This window comes from Neovison vison, chromosome 3 (assembly GCF_020171115.1).
Source record: "Neovison vison isolate M4711 chromosome 3, ASM_NN_V1, whole genome shotgun sequence".
NCBI lineage: Eukaryota > Metazoa > Chordata > Mammalia > Carnivora > Mustelidae > Neogale > Neogale vison.
The window spans coordinates 39441954-39462028 of NC_058093.1; the positions used below are offsets into that span (position 1 = coordinate 39441954).

Here is a 20075-nt window from a genome sequence, read left to right on the forward strand (position 1 = left end):
GTTGTGGTAACCATTCCTGTTCCTGAGGACAAGGCACATGGAGGGTGACATTATGGGATATTTTCACTTTCTTTATTTCTGTTTTCTAACTTTTTAATTTTGACATAAGATTTAAAAAAAAAAAAACCATTAAACATCAAATATTTTTTTAAGCCCAGCGGCCAGAAGAGGGCTTCCCGGTGTAGACGGAGTAAGATGCGTCATATAGAAGAGTACACATCCACAAGGTGCACATAACTGGTGTGGCCAGGTGGTCAAGGAGGGAGAGTGCTCGATTCCAGGCTGAGTAGTTCAAGTCCTCCTACCTCACTGAGGTGCTGGAGGAAATCAAAGTTGTTTTGGATCACACATAGAACCAGTGAAGCCCGCAAGAGCAGTCCTTAGTTTGCTTTGTAAAGGAAAGGAGGAATGCCATGGAAGCATCTGTTTCAAAAACCATAAAGGTCCACCTGTTCACCTGTAGACACCTCTCCTGAGGGAATCCTGGAGACACAGCCACATGTTTATGATCTGTGACAAGTGGAAACCGTGCCCATGTCTAATAATAAGGAAATTGGTTAAGTAAATTGTGATAGACCCATGAGATGATATGTTGTCCTGCTGGTAGAAATGATGGTTATGAAGAATTTTAAAGATCTGAGAACGTGATAATTACAAAGTAAAAGGGGAGCAAGTGGAACTGTATATCCAGTTCTCTGAGAGTCATGACAAATTTTGGTCAAGGGGCACATTTGGGATGGTGTTAGAATGACCAGAGACAGCGTGCTTGCTAGGCCGGGTGGGGAGGAAGCCAGCGTCGTGGCTGGAACTGGAGGAGCCACGGAGAGAGGATGGGATGGACGGGGGGACTGGCCGTCCAGCATGAGACCCCAAGCGAGTATCTTTCCTTCTTTGCAGGACAAAGAGGACCTGGATGAGAGGATTTCTTATTTTAAAACCTACCTGGAGACCAAAGGGGCAGCGTTGAGCCAGACCACGGAGTTTCTCCCATTCTATGCTCTGCCTTTTGTTCCTAACCCCATGGTACACCCCTCATTTAAAGAGCTCTTCCAGGTGAGTGACCAACCCAATCTGGGGTGGCGTTGCGGTTTCATCTCGTCAATGCTCGTGGTTTCTGAATGATGCGGTAAAAAAAAACTGAAAGTTCGCTTCTGTTTTCAGATAATTTTCTTGGGTGAACTTCTCTTGTGCCACAAAATGTGATTTTTTTTTTGGTTGGATTAAGACTTGTTAACCCAGACTAACAGAACTATCTTTAAGTGTACTTCTTAAAGCATTCCTTGCATACTTTTTCAGTATCGAAAGGTAAGTTTTATTTAATTACAGTACAAATTGGTGGCCTGAAAAGAACTAGGTTATTTTACGTAATTGCTGGCTATATATGTTTTAATTTGTATTAGGAGTTTCACTTACTTGGCACATGTCTGAGGACCTGGTTGTGTACTATTACTTCCTTCAGACTACTTGCCTAAGCTCTTTTCATTGTTTTATTTCAGCACAGTTGACATTTTCAGTGTACTATTTATTATCAGTGTTTATCCACTATAGTAGTTCTCATTGACTTAACAAAATTAAGGTATCCCCTGAGAGGCTTATGAGAACGTGGAAGACTGACATGAAGGACTGACACAGTTGCTTCTTCTAAAGCAAGATCTCACACTGTCTCTGAGCATCTCTCTGGAGAGTGCTCATGGGACACGGGACAATGGATGAAGCTCCTTTCTTTCCAGACCTGGCATATCTCTGTCTCCTGTTCTGTTATCCTGTAGTCAGACACCTGTCAGCTTTCCTGAAAAGTAGCCCCAAAACTGAAGGCCAGCGAGCTAACTGACTTCATCAAAGCAGGGTTGGCTTAGAGTAGCCGATGTTGAAGTCTGTGCTTGGTTTTCTTTGTCCATTCAAATTTAGTTTTGAACCTTTCCTCTCTGAGAAGGCTGAAAATATAGAGTGTTTAAGGAAGGGGGTAAAACTTGAAAAGAAATATTGGGCTTTCTCACCATGAAGACTTCTGTTTATGAAGATGATGGCACAGCCACAGGGCTGGCCTGCAGAGTTCACCCTCATGGGGGCTTATTTTATCCCCCTTTTTTTCCCCTTTTGCTACTCTCTACATACGTTCTTTCAGTAGTTCTTTGAGTATGTAAACATAAAATCTAAAGCTCATATCTTCCTCCTCTTCCTGAGCGTTACAAGGACCTTAGAATGCATTTGCCTCCTTCATCCCCTTCCCAGCTCACATGTTGTTATTGTCAAGTGTTAACACTCATACTTTAACCCCACACGCTACAGAATCCTACTACTTTATGCGATCTGAGTGTGTATGGATTTACCCTTCTATTTATCCATAGTTGTGCTTACTGTTCCATCTTACATTAAGGACCTTCCATGTGTAATAATCTTCTCTGCCTTACGTACGTCCCTTTAGCTGGAGATCCTTCTTCCTGTTCTCGCTTGTCTGAAATGTCTCTGTTGCTTTCTCAGACAGGGTCCAGAATGTAGGTTTACAGCTATTTTCTTTCTTTCTTTCTTCTTTAATTTTTTAAAAAAGATTTTATTTATTTATTTGACAGAGATCACAAGCAGGCAGAGAGGCAGGCAGGGGGGGTGGGGAACAGGCCCCCTGCTGAGCAGAGAGCCCGATGTGGGACTCGATCCCAGGACCCTAAAATCATGACTTGAGCCGAAGGCAGAGGCTTAACCCACTGAGCCACCCAGGCGCCCTTTCTTTCTGCTTTTAAAATATTTATTTATTGATTTTGAGAGAGAGCTCGAGTGAGCATGCATGGGGTGGGGAGGGGCAGAGGGAAGAGGGAGTGGGAGAGAATCTCAAGCAAACTCCATGCTGAGCTCAGAGCCCAGTGTGGGCTGGATCTCACAACCCTGAGATCATAACCTCAGCTGAAACCAAGAGTTGGATGCCCAACCCACTGAACCACCCAGGCGCCCCAGACAGCTATTTTCTTTTATGACGTTGAAGGTGATGTTATCACTTCCCTTCCGTTGTTGCTGTTGGAGGTTGGCCATCATTCTAATTGCTCTTCCCATGTAGGTAATCTGTCTTGTTTCTCTGACCTTTGAGGTTGTGTAATTTTACTATGGCATGTCTAGGGGTAGATTTCTGTTTTCACTTGGGATTTGCTGAGCTTTCTGGATGTGACGTTTTGTGTCTTTCAACAGCTCTGGAAAATTCTGTTTCCTCTTCATATATTGCCTCTCCTCTTTATTATTTTTATTGGATGTCTGATTAAATCTATATTTAATCTACATATCTGATTAAATCTGCATTAGACTTGCTTCTTCTGTCCCTTTTTTCTTTTTTCATTTAAAAAATTTGTGGTAAAATACACAAAAATAAAATTTACCATCTCAACCATTGTGGAATGCATGGGTTAGCAGAGTCAAGGATGTTCCCAGTGTTGTGCCCTCCTTGTCTTTTAAAATCTTGTATTTTCCATCTTGCGATCTCTGTGTTCTGGGTGGACTGTGTTCTGGGTGATTTATTCACACCTGTCTTCAGACAGTCTAATTTGTTCTTTAATCTCTTCTTAGAATTTGTAATTTCAGTTACTAACTTTCACTAATGGAAGTTCTTTTTGTTTCTTAATTCATGTTTATTGGGTCATTTTATTTTTAAAGATTTTATTTCTTTATTTGACAGAGGGAGAGATCACAAATAGGCAGAGAGGCAGGCAGAGAGGGGGAAGCAGGTTCCCCCTTGAGCAGAGAGCCTGATGTGGGGCTCAATCCCAGAACCCTGGGATCATGATCTGAGCCGAAGGCAGAGGCTTTAACCCACTGAGCCATCCAGGTGCCCCTGGGTCATTTTTTATAGTGTCTTATTCTTTGCTCATATTTTCAAGCCTTTCTTTTTATTTTTTTACCATATTATACATCAGCAGCCTTTGTAGATTTGTTCCTGCTGAGTTTAATATCTGCTGGTTCTCATCCACTGTGCCTTATATCTCTTTTTTGGGGGAAAAAAAGTTATTTTGAGTTTTGACAATGAGTTTATTTTACTTGGGACTTGTGGGAATTTTTTGAGGCCTGAGTGGAATTTGGTTCTTTCAGAGAAGATCTGCATTTGCATCTCTCAGTCATCTAAGGCATTGCCAACTCAGGATCATTTTAAATTGAATTTCTTTGCTCAAGGCTTTGGGAACCACATAGATAATTTCAGTTTAGGCTGCAATTTGTGTGTGTGTGTGTGTGTGTGTGTGTGTGTGGTTATGAAGTTTCAAATGAGGTTTTTTTCCCCTCTTCTACCTAATGTCAAGGTCAAGACAGGTAGATTTCCTGGCTATAGCCTTCTAGGCAGTAAATTGGCTTGTCCTTGACTTTTTCCTGATGGTATAGACTTTTTCCTGATGATATAGAGAGTGAGTGCACGAAATGGGGAAGGGCAGAGGGAGAAGCAGACTCCCTGCTAAGCAGGGAGCGCGATATAAGACTTGATCCCAGGACTCTGGGATCATGACCTTAGTTAACCAACTGAGCCACCCAGATGCCCTGGGATCCCAGTTTTATGCCAGGGTCTCCTATTAGATTGCTTACTATGAGTGGATCCTAGTGTCTACTGTCTTCTGTACCATGACTGCTCTTAGAACTGAGGTGTAAAGTCTTCTAGACTCTGAGTTATCCTTAGAGTGAAAACTGTCATTTTTAGCCTCTGCCTTTCCTTTCTTGCCACTTGCGGATGGATTTTAAAATATGGTTAACTTATCCAGCTTTTTTAGTTGTTTTCCTTGCTTTTTTAGGTTATCTTTTCTGCTGAGAGGTCACGAAAGGAAATTCCTTTGTAGAGATTGAAATGAGCTCTTTTCAACAAATTATTTGTCAGTGAGCATCTCTTTGAAGACATATTTAGGTATTGATCACTTCCAGAAAAACTTTTGGGCACTTAGGTGCCAGGGACCAAGTCAAACTTAATTAGAAAATGGAAAGAAATGGAAGGAATTCTTGTGGGCTCTGTGAGAGAGAGAGAGGCAGTGGGTAGGCCAAGAGAGGCAAGCATGGAGCTGTCGCCTCCTTTCCACAAGAATACCATGCTTTTATTTATTTCATATATTAGGGTTCTGGGCAAGATTTTGAATGATCAGAAGCATTTTGCTGTTGGAAAACAAGTCAGACAATCACTCATCTAGTGTAAAGTCTACATTCTACAAGTGGAAAGACTATGATGTGAAGAGCAGGAGTGACTTAATGCAGGCAGTGTGGAGAACCGGCCCAGTGCTTCCCCCGCACCATGGGAGCTGGGCAGTCAGGTGCCTAGCAGACTTGGGAAATGTTCTTGTTCTCAAGGCTGAAAGCACAGAAAAATAAGAGCAGTCAAGAAAAAAAAAGGGGGGGATTCATTGCCCAGAGAGATATTATCCCAGTCTTCTCCTTGTCATTAGCAGAGCGTCATGAGGTAAACAGTTAAATTGAAAATATATGCTTGTTGGTTATACAACATGGCAATCAGCAACAGAGCAATTTAACTGAAAGTCTACATGTCCCAAATATTTTGTCTTGTTTGTTTTTTTTTTTTAAGACATCTTCATTTCTGTTAGCCAACATAGTAGTCCTTCCCTGCAATTCTCTTTTACATGGTTGAGTGCAGAAGCCTTGATTGGTAGCGTGCTGTACTAGTCTCCCAGAGCTGCTGGAACCAAAGGCCACAGACCAGGTACCTTAAACAACAGAATCTTACTATCTCCCAGTTCATGAGGCTGGAGGTCTGAAATCAAGGTGTTGACAGGGCCGTGCTCCCTGTGAAGCCTCTAGGGGAGGATCCTTCCTTGCCTCTCATGACTTCTGGTAGCCTCAAATGTCCCTTGGCTTGTGGCAGCTTAACTCCAGTCCCGTCTTTATGGGCCCACCTTCTCTCTGTGTCTGTGTCTAAATTTTCCTTCTCGGAAGGACACCAGTCTTGTTGCATTAAGGGCCCACCCTACTCCAGCATGACCTCATCTTAAGTAATTACATCTACAACAGCCCTGTTCCAATGACATCATGTTCAGAGGGGGCTAGGACTTCAGCATATCTTTTTAGGGGACACAATTCAACCCGTAACACACACACATTGTAACTAAAGCTATCATGCCACATCAGGGAATTACACAATCTTTTTAAAATATGAGAGTATTGGGGCGCCTGGGTGGTTCAGTGGGTTAAAGCCTCTGCCTTCGACTCAGGTCATGATCCCAAGGTCCTGGGATTGAGCCCCATATCAGGCTCTCTGCTCAGCAGGGAGACTGCTTCCCCCTCTATCTGCCTGCCTCTCTGCCTACTTGTGGTCTCTGTCTGTCAAATAAATAAAATCTTAAAAAAAAAAAAAATGAGAGTATTTTTTCAAAAAGCCAGATGATGCCCTGGGTAGAACAGGTGTTGTGAGGGCATGGATAAGGGCACAGAGCTGGGGAGGGGAAGCGGGGAAGGACTGGGGTCTGGGGCAGGGGTCAGGGCCTAAGAGGTAAGTATCAAGGAATTTTTAGAGATCTTCCTTCTTTTTTGTGGAACTTCTTGGTTTGGGTGTAGATATTTTTTATATAAAGACTGTAAAGAAAATTGTCCTGAGAAAGATAATTGCTTGTAACACTTTTTCTTTTACTAGTTAAGTCATTATTTTTTCCTTCTCAATGAACATTACTTGAGATAAGTAATTATTATTAAAAGACAAATCAAACTGAAAGTATATCATAAATATTGACATGATGGTTTATTTGAGGCAGATAACAGCTTCTGTCTTTTTTTTTTTTTTTTTTTCTTCTTACCTAGATGAAGTTCATGGTGGGGCGTCTGGGTGGCTCATTCGTTAGGCATCTGCCTTCAGCTCAGGTCATGATCCCAGGGTCCTGGGAAGGAGCCCCACATTGGGCTCTCTGCTCAGCGGGAAGCCTGCTTCTCCTCCCACTCCCCCTGCTTGTGTTTCCTCTCTTGCTGTCTCTTTCTATGTCCAATAAATAAAATCTTAAAAAAAAGAAGAAGAAATAGATGTGGTTTATGGAAATGAGTCTTTCTGTTTGGGAAACTCTCAGGAACTGAATGATAACCGTGTGTGCCTGCCAGCACCGTGTGTGCTTCCACGATTCTGAATTCTGTTTGGCCTTCCACCTAATAAGCTTATTTGTCATGCTTGCGTTTAAATCACATGAAATATTCAAATCACGTACAGGGCTCTTTTTTCCTTGTTTATGAAAGAACTCCATTCTTTCCTCCTGCTGTGGGTGTTTGAATCTTTTATAAATGAATTGGTCAGATGTCCAAAAACCTAGTTTTCACAGCATCGCACCATCGGCAAGGCATTGAGCTTTTGATTTCAGCAACTGTTGGATGGGGTTATTTAAACCAAAGGCCGCAATTTGCCAGTGCTCTTGGCACTTAATGATCTACGGCTTTTATCATTTTTCTTTTTTTATTTCAGGATTCTTGGACTCCAGAATTAAAGTTGAAGTTGGAAAAGTTTCTGGCTTTAATTTTTAAGGCCAGTAACACGCCGAAGCTTTTAACATTATACGTATCCTTTCCAAGCCGATGGAGACCCCTTGTGGTGCGGGAGGGGCGCACTGGCTTAGGCACCACTGAGATGGGGATTTAACTGTTAGTATTGGCTTTCGTATTGTATTTTCGAGGTGAATGAGGCACTCATGGGAGAGTGTGTCAAGGCCCATGAAGAGAATTCCAGGTAGAGGAAATAGCTCATGCGAAAGGACTGAGAAGGACGGTATATTTGGGAATTCAGTATTGCTGGACCTGAAGAATAGAAAATCAGAGACTAGGGAGGGCCCCAGGCCCAAAGCTTTGTGTGAGGTCTCGTAAGGCAAGAGAAGCCTTTGAAGCCTTTTAGTAGAAGAATATCATGCTCATATTTACATGTGAAAAAAAAATCACTCCTTTTTACTCCTGATTATAAAATTGATCATATTCCTCATAGAAAATTTAGAAAGCACAGAAATGCATTTGTATATGTACATACACCCAAAAATATGTAATGTTTACATAAACACAGATATTTGTACGTGTGTGTTTTTAAATACTTTTATCAAATGAAGAGAACATTTCTCCATATCATTAAATACTCTTCAAAAATAGACTGTTTCCTCAAAAGTTGAAATAAAGAGTTACCATATGACCCAGCATTTCCTCTCATAGCTTTATACCCAAGGGAACTGAAAACCTATGTCCACATGAAAACGTGTACACGAATGTTCACAGCAGCATTATTCAAAAGAGCCAGAAAGCGAAAACAACCCAAATGTCTCTCAAGGGGTGAATCGATAGCTAAGATGCAGCATACCCGTATAATGGAATATCACTCAGATGTGTAAAGGAATGAAGTCCTGACAGACAGATGCTACAGTGTGTGTTTGAACTTTGAAAACATCGTGCTGAGGGAAGGAAGCCAGACATGAGAGGCTGCATATTATATGATTCCGTGTATATGAAAGGTCTAGAAGAGGCAAATCACCAGAGACAGTAGATAGCAATTGCCCAAGGCCAGGGAGGGTAGGGGAAATGGGGATGACTCCTAATGAGTACAGTTTTTTGGGGGGGGGGCTTGATAAGAATGTTCTAGAATTGATTGTAGTATGGTTGCACCACTCTATGAATATACTGAAAACCAATGAAATACATACTTGAAATGAGTGAGTTATATGTGAATTATATCTGAGTAAAGCTGTTACTAAAAAAAATTAAGAAACCCCAAACCAAACAAGTTAAGTATTTTGTCTTCAGTCATGTGGCCCGATGTGTGGGAGCTGAGATTGAAATTCAGGCATTCTGGCTCCAGAGTGTGATCTCAGCTACAGTGTTTTGCTGTTGTCATCCCGATCTCAGTTTTCTTAGGGTAGAGCTCTAAAATGGAAGTGACAGAGTTGAAGGGTATAAGTTCAGTTTGCATTTTTAGTAGAATGTTCGGTAGCAGTGGGGACGGTCTTTGGAAGGGGGCAGGGAGGCTGCCTAGGGGGCTGTTGAAACAGCGCAAGACTTGCACGCACACAGTAGGAATTGAGCTGGAGAGGAGAGGAGTCACTTGAGAGTGAGGTATCCAAGTACAGAGAAGTCTGTAACTGTCTCAGCTCCTTACAGCTACATTAGGAATCGGCCTTCCCTGTCCTGAGAATTCTCCCTTATACCTTTGGTAAGGCTCTTTCTTAGACTGGCCACACAGTGTGAGAGATCCTGAGGACTTTATCCTCAATGCCTGTTTTCCTCAACTTTTTTCTCATCCCAGAAGGAGAATGGACAAAGTAACAAAGGTAAATCATCTAGATTAACATTTTTTATTGTTTAATTTTTATTTTTTAAAAGATCTATTTATTTACTTATTTTGGGAGGAGAGAGAGCGCGCGCACGCGCAAGCAAGCGAGCAGGGGAAGGGGCAGAAGGAGAGGAAGAGAGAGCCCCAAGCAAATTCCAAGCTAAGCACAGAGCCCAGTGTGGGGCTCCATCTTATGACACAGATCACAACCTGGGCTAAAACCAACAGTCGGTCGTTTACTAGACTGAGCCACCCAAGCACCCCTAGATTAACATTTTTAAAGAACAGTTTTGCCAACTCAAAAGTTTTGACTCATTTTTGAGTAGTGAGATAGGAACAGAGATGGAGAAAATGTGTGAACTTGGTGAACAAAGGCTTTAAAAGTCTAAATTATTTTTTTAATTATGAAAAGTCTAAATATTTATGAAGTGCTTTGCAATCAAGTTTATCTGAGGTTCCTTGAGGCCCCCTCTGCAGGAGGACTGGTGGATCAGGTAACCCAGATGCGGAGAGATGAAGGGAATCCAGGCCCTGCCCCAAGAGACAGAACTGCAGTAGCACAGCCAGAAGATACTGTGCAGTCGGGGTGGGGGGCAGGAAGGAATCATTTTAGTATCTTCACTCTTACCTTGAACTAGTATGTGGGGTCTTACTTCTGTAGCAATATGGAGCACCATCTTAGAAGCATTTCCATTTTTTGCATTCAAAGTAGGAATTCCAACATTAAGTTTTTAGCATAAAATGGTGGTTTTCCATTATTAGCTTTTATTTATTTATTTATTTTAATTTAAATACCAGAACTGTTCATTTTTCAGTAAGGTGAGAAAATGTTAGGTAATATGAAGTCAGTAGCTGGTCAGCCCTTGACACAAGGGTTTGTAAAAACAACAACAACAACAACAAAACAAATAGTGACCACATTGTGGCTCTTTGCCTGAGCTTTGGCTTTGATGCTACATTAAGAAACTGCTGAGGGCGCCTGGGTGGCTCAGTGGGTTAAGCCGCTGCCTTCGGCTCAGGTCATGATCTCAGGGTCCTGGGATCGAGTCCCGCATCGGGCTCTCTGCTCAGCAGGGAGCCTGCTTCCCTCTCTCTCTCTCTCTGCCTGCCTCTATGCCTGCTTGTGATCTCTGTCTGTCGAATAAACAAATAAAATCTTTAAAAAAAAAAAAAAGAAACTGCTGTAATGTTGGAAAGGGTGCGTGAAGTGTTTCATGCCTAAGTTCTGGTGTCAGTGCCCAGCAGGTGGAGTTTTACCACGTGAAATAGCACATTGGCCCTTCCCAAGGCAGGGTAATGTTAGAGGGGATTGCAAAACTTCCTGCCATTGTTTCTCCGTGTTTTTGTTTGTTTGTTTGTTTTTTTAGAAAGTTAAAGTTTTTTTTTTTTTTAAAGATTTTATTTATTTATTTGTCAGAGAGAAATCACAAGTAGATGGAGAGGCAGGCAGAGAGAGAGAGAGAGAGAAGCAGGCTCCCTGCTGAGCAGAGAGCCCGATGTGGGACTCGATCCCAGAACCCTGAGATCATGACCCAAGCTGAAGGCAGCGGCTTAACCCACTGAGCCACCCAGGCGCCCCTAGAGAGTTAAAGTTTTATAAAAAAAAAAAAAAAAATGGAAACATTGGTAAATTATTTACCTCTTTGCTTTCCAGGGAGTTGACAGAGGAACGTTTTACATTTGACACACAAGGAGGGAGGCAGTAGCTTTAGATGCAGGAAGTCTGAATGCCTGTTTCTGCCTTGTGTGGCAGTGCATGTCCCCAGCGGTTCTGCCACCCTCCTGCCCCCCGTAGCTTAGAGGGACAGGACCCACTGATCCTTCACAGGGGAGCATCGGTCCGTGCCTGAGCACAGAGGAGCTGGGCCACAGATGTGGCCTTGTGGGGTCAACATGGAATGCTCCAGGGGTCAGCAGTCCCGTAGCCTTGGGGCTCACTGTGGCTGCTCTGCCCCCAGGGTAGTTGTGCCTGAGGATGAGTCCCAGCAGATTTCCTCAGCTCCTCAGGCTTGCTCCCTGAGGGGTTAGTACAGTTCCCGGGTCTTGGCTGGCATGGGTCCCTTGCCAGTTTTCTCATATTAGCAACAGTGGGAATTTTTTTTTAAAACAATTTATTTATCCATTTTTAGAGATGGAAAGAGAATGTGAGTGGGGGCAGGGGCAGAGGGAGAGGGACTGAGGATTACGCCACCAGAATTTACCAAAGGTGTGAAACACATCATACACCCTTTCCCATCCTCAAGCAGACACCGTGCTGAGCATAGAGCCCAGTGCGGGGTTCAGTCCCAGGACCCCAAGGTCATGAACTGAGGCGAAACCAAGAGTCATCACTTAGCCATAGGAGCCACCCAGGCGCCCCTAGAGCAGTGGGAATTCATACACTGAGCTGGGCCTTTGGGTCCTGCCCTGTGACTCCAGGAAATGCGCCTTCGCCCCACTGTTTCTGTTTCTGTTACAAGCTAGTGCACCGCCTTAGGCTTCGTGGCTTTAAAACAACAATGTCCATTTATATCATCATCATCATCATCATCTTGTGTGGTATGGAAGTCGTGTGCTCAGGCACTTCTCCCTCCATGTCTCGTGGATGCAGACGGAGCCTGGCGGAGCCATCTTCAAGGCTTCCTCACCCACGCGTGCAAGTCTGAGGCCCTTGTCTGGAACATCTGTGTGGCCTGGGCTTCCTCGTGGCATGGTGGCTGAGCTCCAAGGGCGAATGTCCCCAGACAGAGCCAGTGGAAGCCATGTCATCTTTTCTAAACCAGCCTTTCAAGGAACTCAGTGTCATCTGTGCTGTATTCTCCTCATTAGAAGAAATTCCTGGGGTACCTGAGTGGCTCAGTGGGTTAAAGCCTCTGCCTTCAGCTCAGGTCATGATCCCAGGGTCCTAGTATCGAGCCCCGCATCCGGCTCTCAGCTCAGCAGGGAGCCTGCTTCCTTCTCTCTTTCTGTCTACTTGTGATCTTTGTCTGTCAAATAAATAAAATAAAATATTAAAAAAAAAAAAAAGAAGCAATTCCCAAGGCCAGCCTGCATATAGGGGAAGGAAAATGGCCTTCCGCCTCTGGACAGAAAGGAGTGTCAAAGACGTGGCAATCACTAAAAACCACTGCCCTACCTGCGTCCTTTGAGTTTCAGAAAATTGCCTTAGTTCTTGATTGAATCTGTTTGGTCCATGTTCAGATTCTGTCTTTGAGCTCCTAGGTGCTGGTGGAGGGAAAGGTGGTGGAAAGCCTCCTGGATTCCTGAGCCCCAGCATACCCTGCGGTTTCGGAGGCTAGCCAGATAGGAACCACTGAGAAGTGGCCCAATTTCATAGATAAAATAAATCTGTGAGGGCACGAGCCTGTGTTTTTCTATAGATCTTTCCTTTGGATTTCAGCAAGGAGACCAAGGTGTTTGAGCCTTCTTTTGGTTTGATTTTAATTGAGTTTGCTGAGGAAGCCAAGCAGAATGTGTGTGGAATTGAGACTGGCAGACACAGCATGTGTCTGTGGCTGAATGAGACCCGCAATTTGGTGTTGCTATGGAGACCAAATGTTAGCCCCCTTGGGCACTGGTTTCAGGGGCTCCAGGTTGGCCTGTGTCTGCACTTTGTCCCCTCCTCCCACACTTATGGCTGCAGTGGTCACAAAGCCCAGACATGCCACCAGTTTAATTTAATTGTGGACTTGGGTGTTGTTTTTACATTGAATGGTTGGGCAAGTCATTATTCTGTGTATCTTGATAGGAAGGGTTCATGGACAAGCTGATTTCCATAAGCGTTGAAAGAGGCTAGAAAAGTGCTTGGAGTGGAAAATTCTTTCAAAAGGAATTACATTTTAAAATGGAGTTAGAAGAGGGGCGCCTGGGTGGCTCAGTGGGTTAAGCCGCTGCCTTCGGCTCAGGTCATGATCTCAGGGTCCTGGGATCGAGCCCCGCATCGGGCTCTCTGCTTGGCGGGGAGCCTGCTTCCTCCTCTCTCTCTCTCTGCCTGCCTCTCTGCCTATTTGTGATCTCTCTCTGTCAAATAAATAAATAAATAAATATTTTTTTAAAAAATGGAGTTAGAAGAAAAATTCAGGTTGGAAATACAGCATATTGTGTTATTATTTTACCTGGCCATCTAAAAAAAGGTAGAGGAATAGTATCTTTTAGCATTTTTGCCATTAATTGATTTGATCCCTTCAGAAAATGATCAGCTGACCATTTTTCTAGAGTATAGAGCCCTAAATGGTATTTTTAAAATGATGACTTATATTCATGGTTATACATCATAACTTTCTTAATCCAGCACTTATGGATTAGCAGAATAGCAAAGGGCTGATTTATATCTGAATACTAGGAAGAAAGTATATTGTATTGTAAAGTTAGAGTGATTGATTATAGATTTTTAGATATTGGAAAAAGAGTTCCATATTTTAAAACGTATCATTTTGGGACGCCTGGGTGGCTCAGTTGGTTGGACGACTGCCTTCGGCTCAGGGCGTGATCCTGGAGTCCCGGGATCGAGTCCCACATCGGGCTCCCAGCTCCATGGGAAGTCTGCTTCGCTCTCTGACCTTCTCCTCGCTCATGCTCTCTCTCACTGTCTCTCTCTCTCAAATAAATAAATAAAAAATCTTTAAAAAAAAAAAAAAACGTATCATTTTGTCTTGAGCAACAAAGGGATCTCTGAAATTAAATCTCATCTACTTAAAATGGAAATGTTAAGAGAAAGCTTGAGGCTTGGCCACAGGGGAGATCTCCATCACTTTTGTTACTGTTTCAGCGCACGCTGGAATGATCCAGAACCTTTCTGTGACCTTAACCCACTTTCTTTTAATTGTATATATACATCTCATTGTTTAAAACTTGAGATGTAGTTCTTTGGATTTTGGTACAAATTATGTCAGTTTTGAAATACGAAGAGTCCCAATAAATGTCACTGGCATGACTAAGACAGTTTCATTAATATAACACGGAATTTATAATGACTCCTCTCCACTAAAACTTAAGCTCTTGCGTGACAAGCCATCTTGGCTCAGATGTCCTTGTCTCATAAAATTTTTGAAAAGGAAAAAAGAGTCAAAGTTCTTTTTAATGCTCAGAAATAAAGTTGAGATCTTAGTTAGAGCTGTGACCCCAGTAGCTTCCACTAACAGTCATGTCCTGTTTGCAGGCGGCTAAGGTGTCTGCATGGTCAGCAGGCTCTTCTGCTGACTGGTCACAACTATTTCAGCCCAGCTGCCCACTTCTCTCCTTCCTATGGCTGCTGGCAGTTAGGTCTCTCTACCCTCGGATGTACCATTCTTTGGAATTGTCATAAATTCCAATTCTGGGATCCCAAGGCAGAAGTGCCACAGTAAAAGTGCCATTTAGCTAATGGCACAGTGAGTCTTTGAGTTTCCAAGTTTCCAAGGAGGAGTGTTCCTTTCTACAGTCTCCTTTCAAGAGGACGACTTTGGTGACAATATAAAATTTATCATCAATATAAAAATTGATGATTTGTGAGGTCATTTGTCACAGTTCATGGGTTTTGGTACTTCATTCATCATCTGCCACTTGGTACGCATTGAGAAAGTTCGCATGGATGCTCTCTAATTGTCATTACTAATGGAATTATGAACCAACCTGTAGAATTTTCATTGTCGGAAGTTCTAGTTTACGTAATTGAGAATTTTGTACATTTAAAAATCCTTAAAAGTATTTAGCATAGGAAGATGATAGTGACTCCTTCTCTCTAATAATATTTAAGTAAAAACTTGATAAATGATTTCCAGAGATGTTCTCCAAAGATTGAATACTGGATGTAAAATCATGCTGGAAGAGTTTTTAAAGTTATCTTTCAATACTGAGATTTGAAGGATGCTAAGCAATAATAATATTAGTTCATTATTATGTGATATTTTGGGTTTTAATAGTTAAGATACTTTACTTCTACACATAATCATGAAATAAAGTGTTTGAAATATAGTTTGTGCACGATCTTGATGGCTCTTTAGAACAGTAAGAGGAATAGACGAGTTAGGATGGCCGTTCTCAAACGTGTGGTTTGTGTCTGAGCCACATGGGGACTTGTTGACACTGTCGTTTCTCAGCTCCCAGCCCATACCCACAAAATCAGAATCTCTGGAAGTGAAGCTTGATCATCTTTATTTTTGGATGATTCTGACATATTTCAAACATTGTGTCCTGCTGTTCTCCAGTGTAACTTCTGGTTTTTTCAAGTTCTCTTCTTGCATAGAAATACATTTAGAAGATCTTGGGCCCTTCGCATAGAGGAAATAATAGTAATTGCTACCACTTATTGACTACCTCCCATGGGCCATTGGTGAACTAGGCACTTGGATGTATCTGTCCATTTAATCCTCCCAATGATTTGGTTTTGTATGTGTGCTTTTAAAAAAATTGAATACATTGTTTCTTACATTAATACTGCGTTGTATTAGTTTCAGGTGTACAATACTCGGTGTTCACCTGGATAGGTGTTGTCCCCATCTGTCACCATACAGTGTTATTACAATATTATTGACTGTATTCCCTGTGCTGTACAATCCTACAATAACTCTTCAAGGTCATTACTATCATCACCATTTCATAGGTTAAGGTATGAGAATCAGGGATGCCTGCGCGGCTGGGTTGGTTAAGTGTCTGAATCTTGATTTCAGCTCAGGTGATGGTCTCAGGGTCATGAGATTGAGCCCCTTGTTGGGCATGGAGCCCGCTTAAGATTCTCTTGCTCCCTCTGCTTCACTTCCCCCTTGCATGTGCACATGTGTGTGTATCCTTTCTGTCTCTCTAAAAAAAAAAAAAAGAAGAAGGGCACCTGGGCGGCTCAGTTGGTTAAATGTTTGCCTTCAGTTCAGGTCATGATCCCAGTGCCCTGGGATCGAGCCCCACATCGGGCTCCCTGCTCAGCTTGAGCCTGCTTCTCCCTCTCCCTCTGCCTGCTGCTCTGCCTACTTGTGCTATCTGTCTATCAAATAAATAAATAAAATCTTAAAAAAAAAAAAAAAAAAAGAAACGAGTATCACAGAAGTTAAGCGTCTTGCCCAAGGTATCCAGCAAGAAAGTGGTAGAGAAGGGGCTTGAGCCCAGGCCTTTATGATTTTAAAATCTCTCTGTATGGATGAAATGTGTTCTAAAACAATGACTTTTAAGTATTACACGGTTCCTGGATTGGGACAAGAGGTAGTTAAACTTGGGTCTGGGGGCAGCGTCATTTCCTTTGATGCAAACTTAGCTTTCTGGGACAGAGGGAAGTAAGAGAGGGCAAAGGAGTGTTGACACTGATGAAGATTTGCTATTCCAGCTGTGTCCTGGGTGGTATGGCCATCAAGTGCTGCCCCTGCTGGGGAGTCCAAGAAGAGAGCCCTAGCACCTTCCAAAGCTGCCTGCTCTAAGGCCCAGTGGGGCGGTTTGTGCTCTATCAAGCTGGCAGAGTGAGCACCTGGAACCTTACCTAATTCTGGATTCTCACTTTCTCAGCATTAGTCAAGTAGCATAACCTTTATTTAAAATGGAGAACTGTCCTGCAGATACTTACTCTCCCCCAGACAACCTCACGGGGCAAAATAGGGAAAAGACGCAGGTCTGGTTCATCCAGTTTGTGAGCTGATTATGGAAAGAAACACTGAGTTTGTTTCTTGTTCATAGAACAACTAAAAGAAATTGCATGGAGTTCAGTCAAGGAAATAGATTGTGAGGAAACCAGTGATGGGTCAGTTGAACTACCAGAGATAAGAAATTGAAAATCAGTGGTTACAGAGCACTTGGTAATTAAACACATGGAGAAATAGCAGCAAAGCGTTAACCACGAATAATGTCAAGTTCATTGTGATAGCAAAATATTCTGAAAGTAGACACGATACTCCCTTGAGAAGAATATGACTATTTTGTATTTTTGTGGGGTTTTTGTACTGTTGTTTTGTTTGAATATATATTGTCTTCCTAGATGTGTCCCAGCAGCTCCACCAGCAGCTGGTAGAAGCTGAACGGAGGTCCATGACGTACCTGAAGCGGTACAATAAGATCCAGGCGGACTACCACAATCTCATTGGGGTCACAGCAGAGCTGGTGGATTCTCTGGAGGCCACAGTCAGTGGCAAGATGGTAAGAAAGATCCCCAGTTGCTCGTGTGTCTGTTAGGAGCTAAAGAAGTGCTAAGAGCATGGACTCTGTTGATAATGGGATTCCTGGCCACTCCCGGCCGGTGACACTTGCCCCCTGTGCCTCACAAAGCCAAGTGCAGAAAGGAGACCACACCGACATCCCACACCAGTTATTGTGCTGCTTGCAGTATTTTATCCATTTTTCCTGACACGCTGTCGACCACATCATTATTCCTCTGCCTTATTCTTTACATTAACAAAGCATAAATTGTCTGGCAACAGAAAAAAAGTAATACGGAGTGGCATAAAAATGGGGGAAATATACTACTGGTGTAGAGGAAAGTTAAAGATTTTCACATATTGATTTGATATCCAGCTACCCTTCTGAACTCTTTTAATCTGATAGATTCTTTTGATTGATTCTCCTGTATTCTAGGTTGGCAGTCATATCCTCTTCAAATAATGATATTTTTGTTTTGTTTCCTTATTTATAATGACTTTTCTTTTTTTCTTTGCTTACTGGCTAAGACTGTGCAACATTGTGGAATAATGTGGTCATGGGCCTCCTTGTCTTATTCCTGACTTTAATGGGAATGATTTTAGTGTTTCCCTTACTAAAAAATTAGAAAGTATAGTAAAATTTCTTTGTGGAAATACATATTTTCTTTAAAAATCAAATAATTGTAAGTTCACATGAAATTTTAAGAAATAACGCAAAGAGTCTTGGCACAGCTGCTCAGTGTCAGTAGTGACATTTTGTGTAAGTGTTGTCCCGTAGTGCAACCAGAATGCTGACATTGATCCAGTTCTGTTGACCTTATTCTGATTTTCCCAGTTTGGTACTCATGTGCATGTATTGAGTTGTGTATAATTTTGTCACAAATGTAAGGTTGTGCATTAAAATTGTTTTTAGTGGTGTGCCTGGCTGGCCCAGTTGATAGAGCATGTGACTCTTGATCTTGTTGTGAATTTGAACCCCATGTTTGGCATAGAGATTACTTAAAAAAAGTTTTTTTTAGTGACTTCAAAATATGATTATGAAATAATATGTATTATGAAAATTTTAGAAGTAGAGAACTTTGTAAAAATGAAATTTGAATTACCTGTAATTGTGTCACTTAGTAATAACACTTAACATTCCATATTTTTTTTCAGTGCTTGGATACATGTATTTTACAGAAATGGACCCTAGTTCACCCAAAGTTTTCTAATCTTTTTTCCTTACTGCTGAATCGTGCATTCTTTTTTTTTATTCATTTTTTTAAAAGATTTTATTTATTTACTTGACAGAGAGAGATCACAAGTAGGCAGAGAGGCAGGCAGAGAGAGAGGAGGAAGTAGGCTCCCCGCTGAGCAGAGAACCCAACGTGGGGCTCGATCCCAGGACCCTGAGATCATGACCTGGGCCAAAGGCAGGGGCTCAACCCACTGAGCCACCCAGGCACCCCTGAATTGTGCATTCTTGACGTCATTATTCTACAAGTCTCACCATTAGTGGCTTCAATCCATCATTAGGCAGTGTTATACTTCCCCTAGTGTCTGTTCCTGTGTTTGGACATCTAAGTCATTTCCAGCTTTTCACTGTCATAAATTACAAATGTAATGGGAGGGGATGAGCCTCTGTGACATTTTTAATTTTAAAATTTTATTTATATTTTTAAAGTTTTATTTATGTAAGTAATCTCTACACCCAACTTGGGGCTCAAGCCCACAACCCCGAGATCAGGAGTCACACACCCCACCAACTGAACCAGCCTGGTGCCCCTATTTCATTTGTTGTTTTTTTAAGATTTTGTTTATTCTATTTCATTTTTTAAAAGTTGGTTTTCTTGGTTGAAGTCTATACTCAGGTCCGGTAGGAAGGTTCTTCTCATCTGAGTCCCCTTGGCAGTGCTTATCTTTATACCCCTGCCAGTCCTGGCTATTAGCATTAACATCTGTATTTGTTTGCAGATTTGATCAATGAGAAATAGTATGTCAGGATTTAAATATACATTATATTCTTTACACATGACTTAGAACATTTTTTATATGCTTCTTTCATTCATTGAACACAGATTTGTTGCATGTTTACTATGCACCAGGCCTTCCCTGTTCTAGGCATGTGGGCTCTATTGGGCAGCAACACAAGGATCCTTGACCTCAGGGAGCATACATTCCAGTAGGGGCGAGAGCTAATAAACAGTACACATAAATAAGCAAATAATAAATGACGTTGTGAGTTAGAATTTGACAGTGGCCGTGGGGAATTAGAACTTGACAGTGGCCATGGGGAAGAAAAGGACCTGGGTGAAGGGGATCAGAGTTGGTGGGCATGTGTGTGTATGTGGGCAGGGGGCAATTTTAAATAGGCAGTCAGGGTGAGCGTGATTTGAGCTTCATTGGAAGAGGCGAGGGAATTAGGTATGCCGTCCTCTGGGATGCCCCCCAGAATTCTAGGCCAAAGGAAGAGGATGCAAAGGACCCAAAGTGGAAGTGTGCCTATCCTGTCTGAGGAGCCCAGCAAGGGAGAAGGAGTGGCACAAGCAGGTTGGAGGTCCCAGGGCCACAGTAAGGACAGGGCCTTTCCTCGGAGTAAACTGGGGAGCAGAGCAGTGGGGCGGTATGGTCTGGCATGCTGTGGAAGGATCCCCTCTCGTTGCTCTAGAATGCTCCTTGGAAGGTTAGTGGAACTAGAGGGACCAGCAGGAGGCTCTTGCAGTCACCAGGGCAGACCTGGTGGTGGAGGAGGTAGTAGGCAGAGCCGGAGAGGTGCCCCGCTGGGT

The 20075-nt window shown here is 42.6% G+C and overlaps 1 protein-coding gene across 4 annotated transcripts in view; it reads left to right on the plus strand.

The window, feature by feature from the left end:
- The window catches only part of ARMC9 (armadillo repeat containing 9), a 155146-nt gene that overhangs the window by 17340 nt on the left and 117731 nt on the right, over window positions 1–20075 (plus strand). For all 4 annotated transcript variants that reach the window (XM_044241836.1, XM_044241837.1, XM_044241838.1 and 1 more), the window contains 4 exons: window positions 898–1053; window positions 7403–7495; window positions 9215–9239; window positions 17154–17311. In XM_044241836.1, coding sequence (XP_044097771.1) covers window positions 898–1053; window positions 7403–7495; window positions 9215–9239; window positions 17154–17311 — 432 coding nt within the window. The remainder of the gene's footprint in view (window positions 1–897; window positions 1054–7402; window positions 7496–9214; window positions 9240–17153; window positions 17312–20075) is intronic.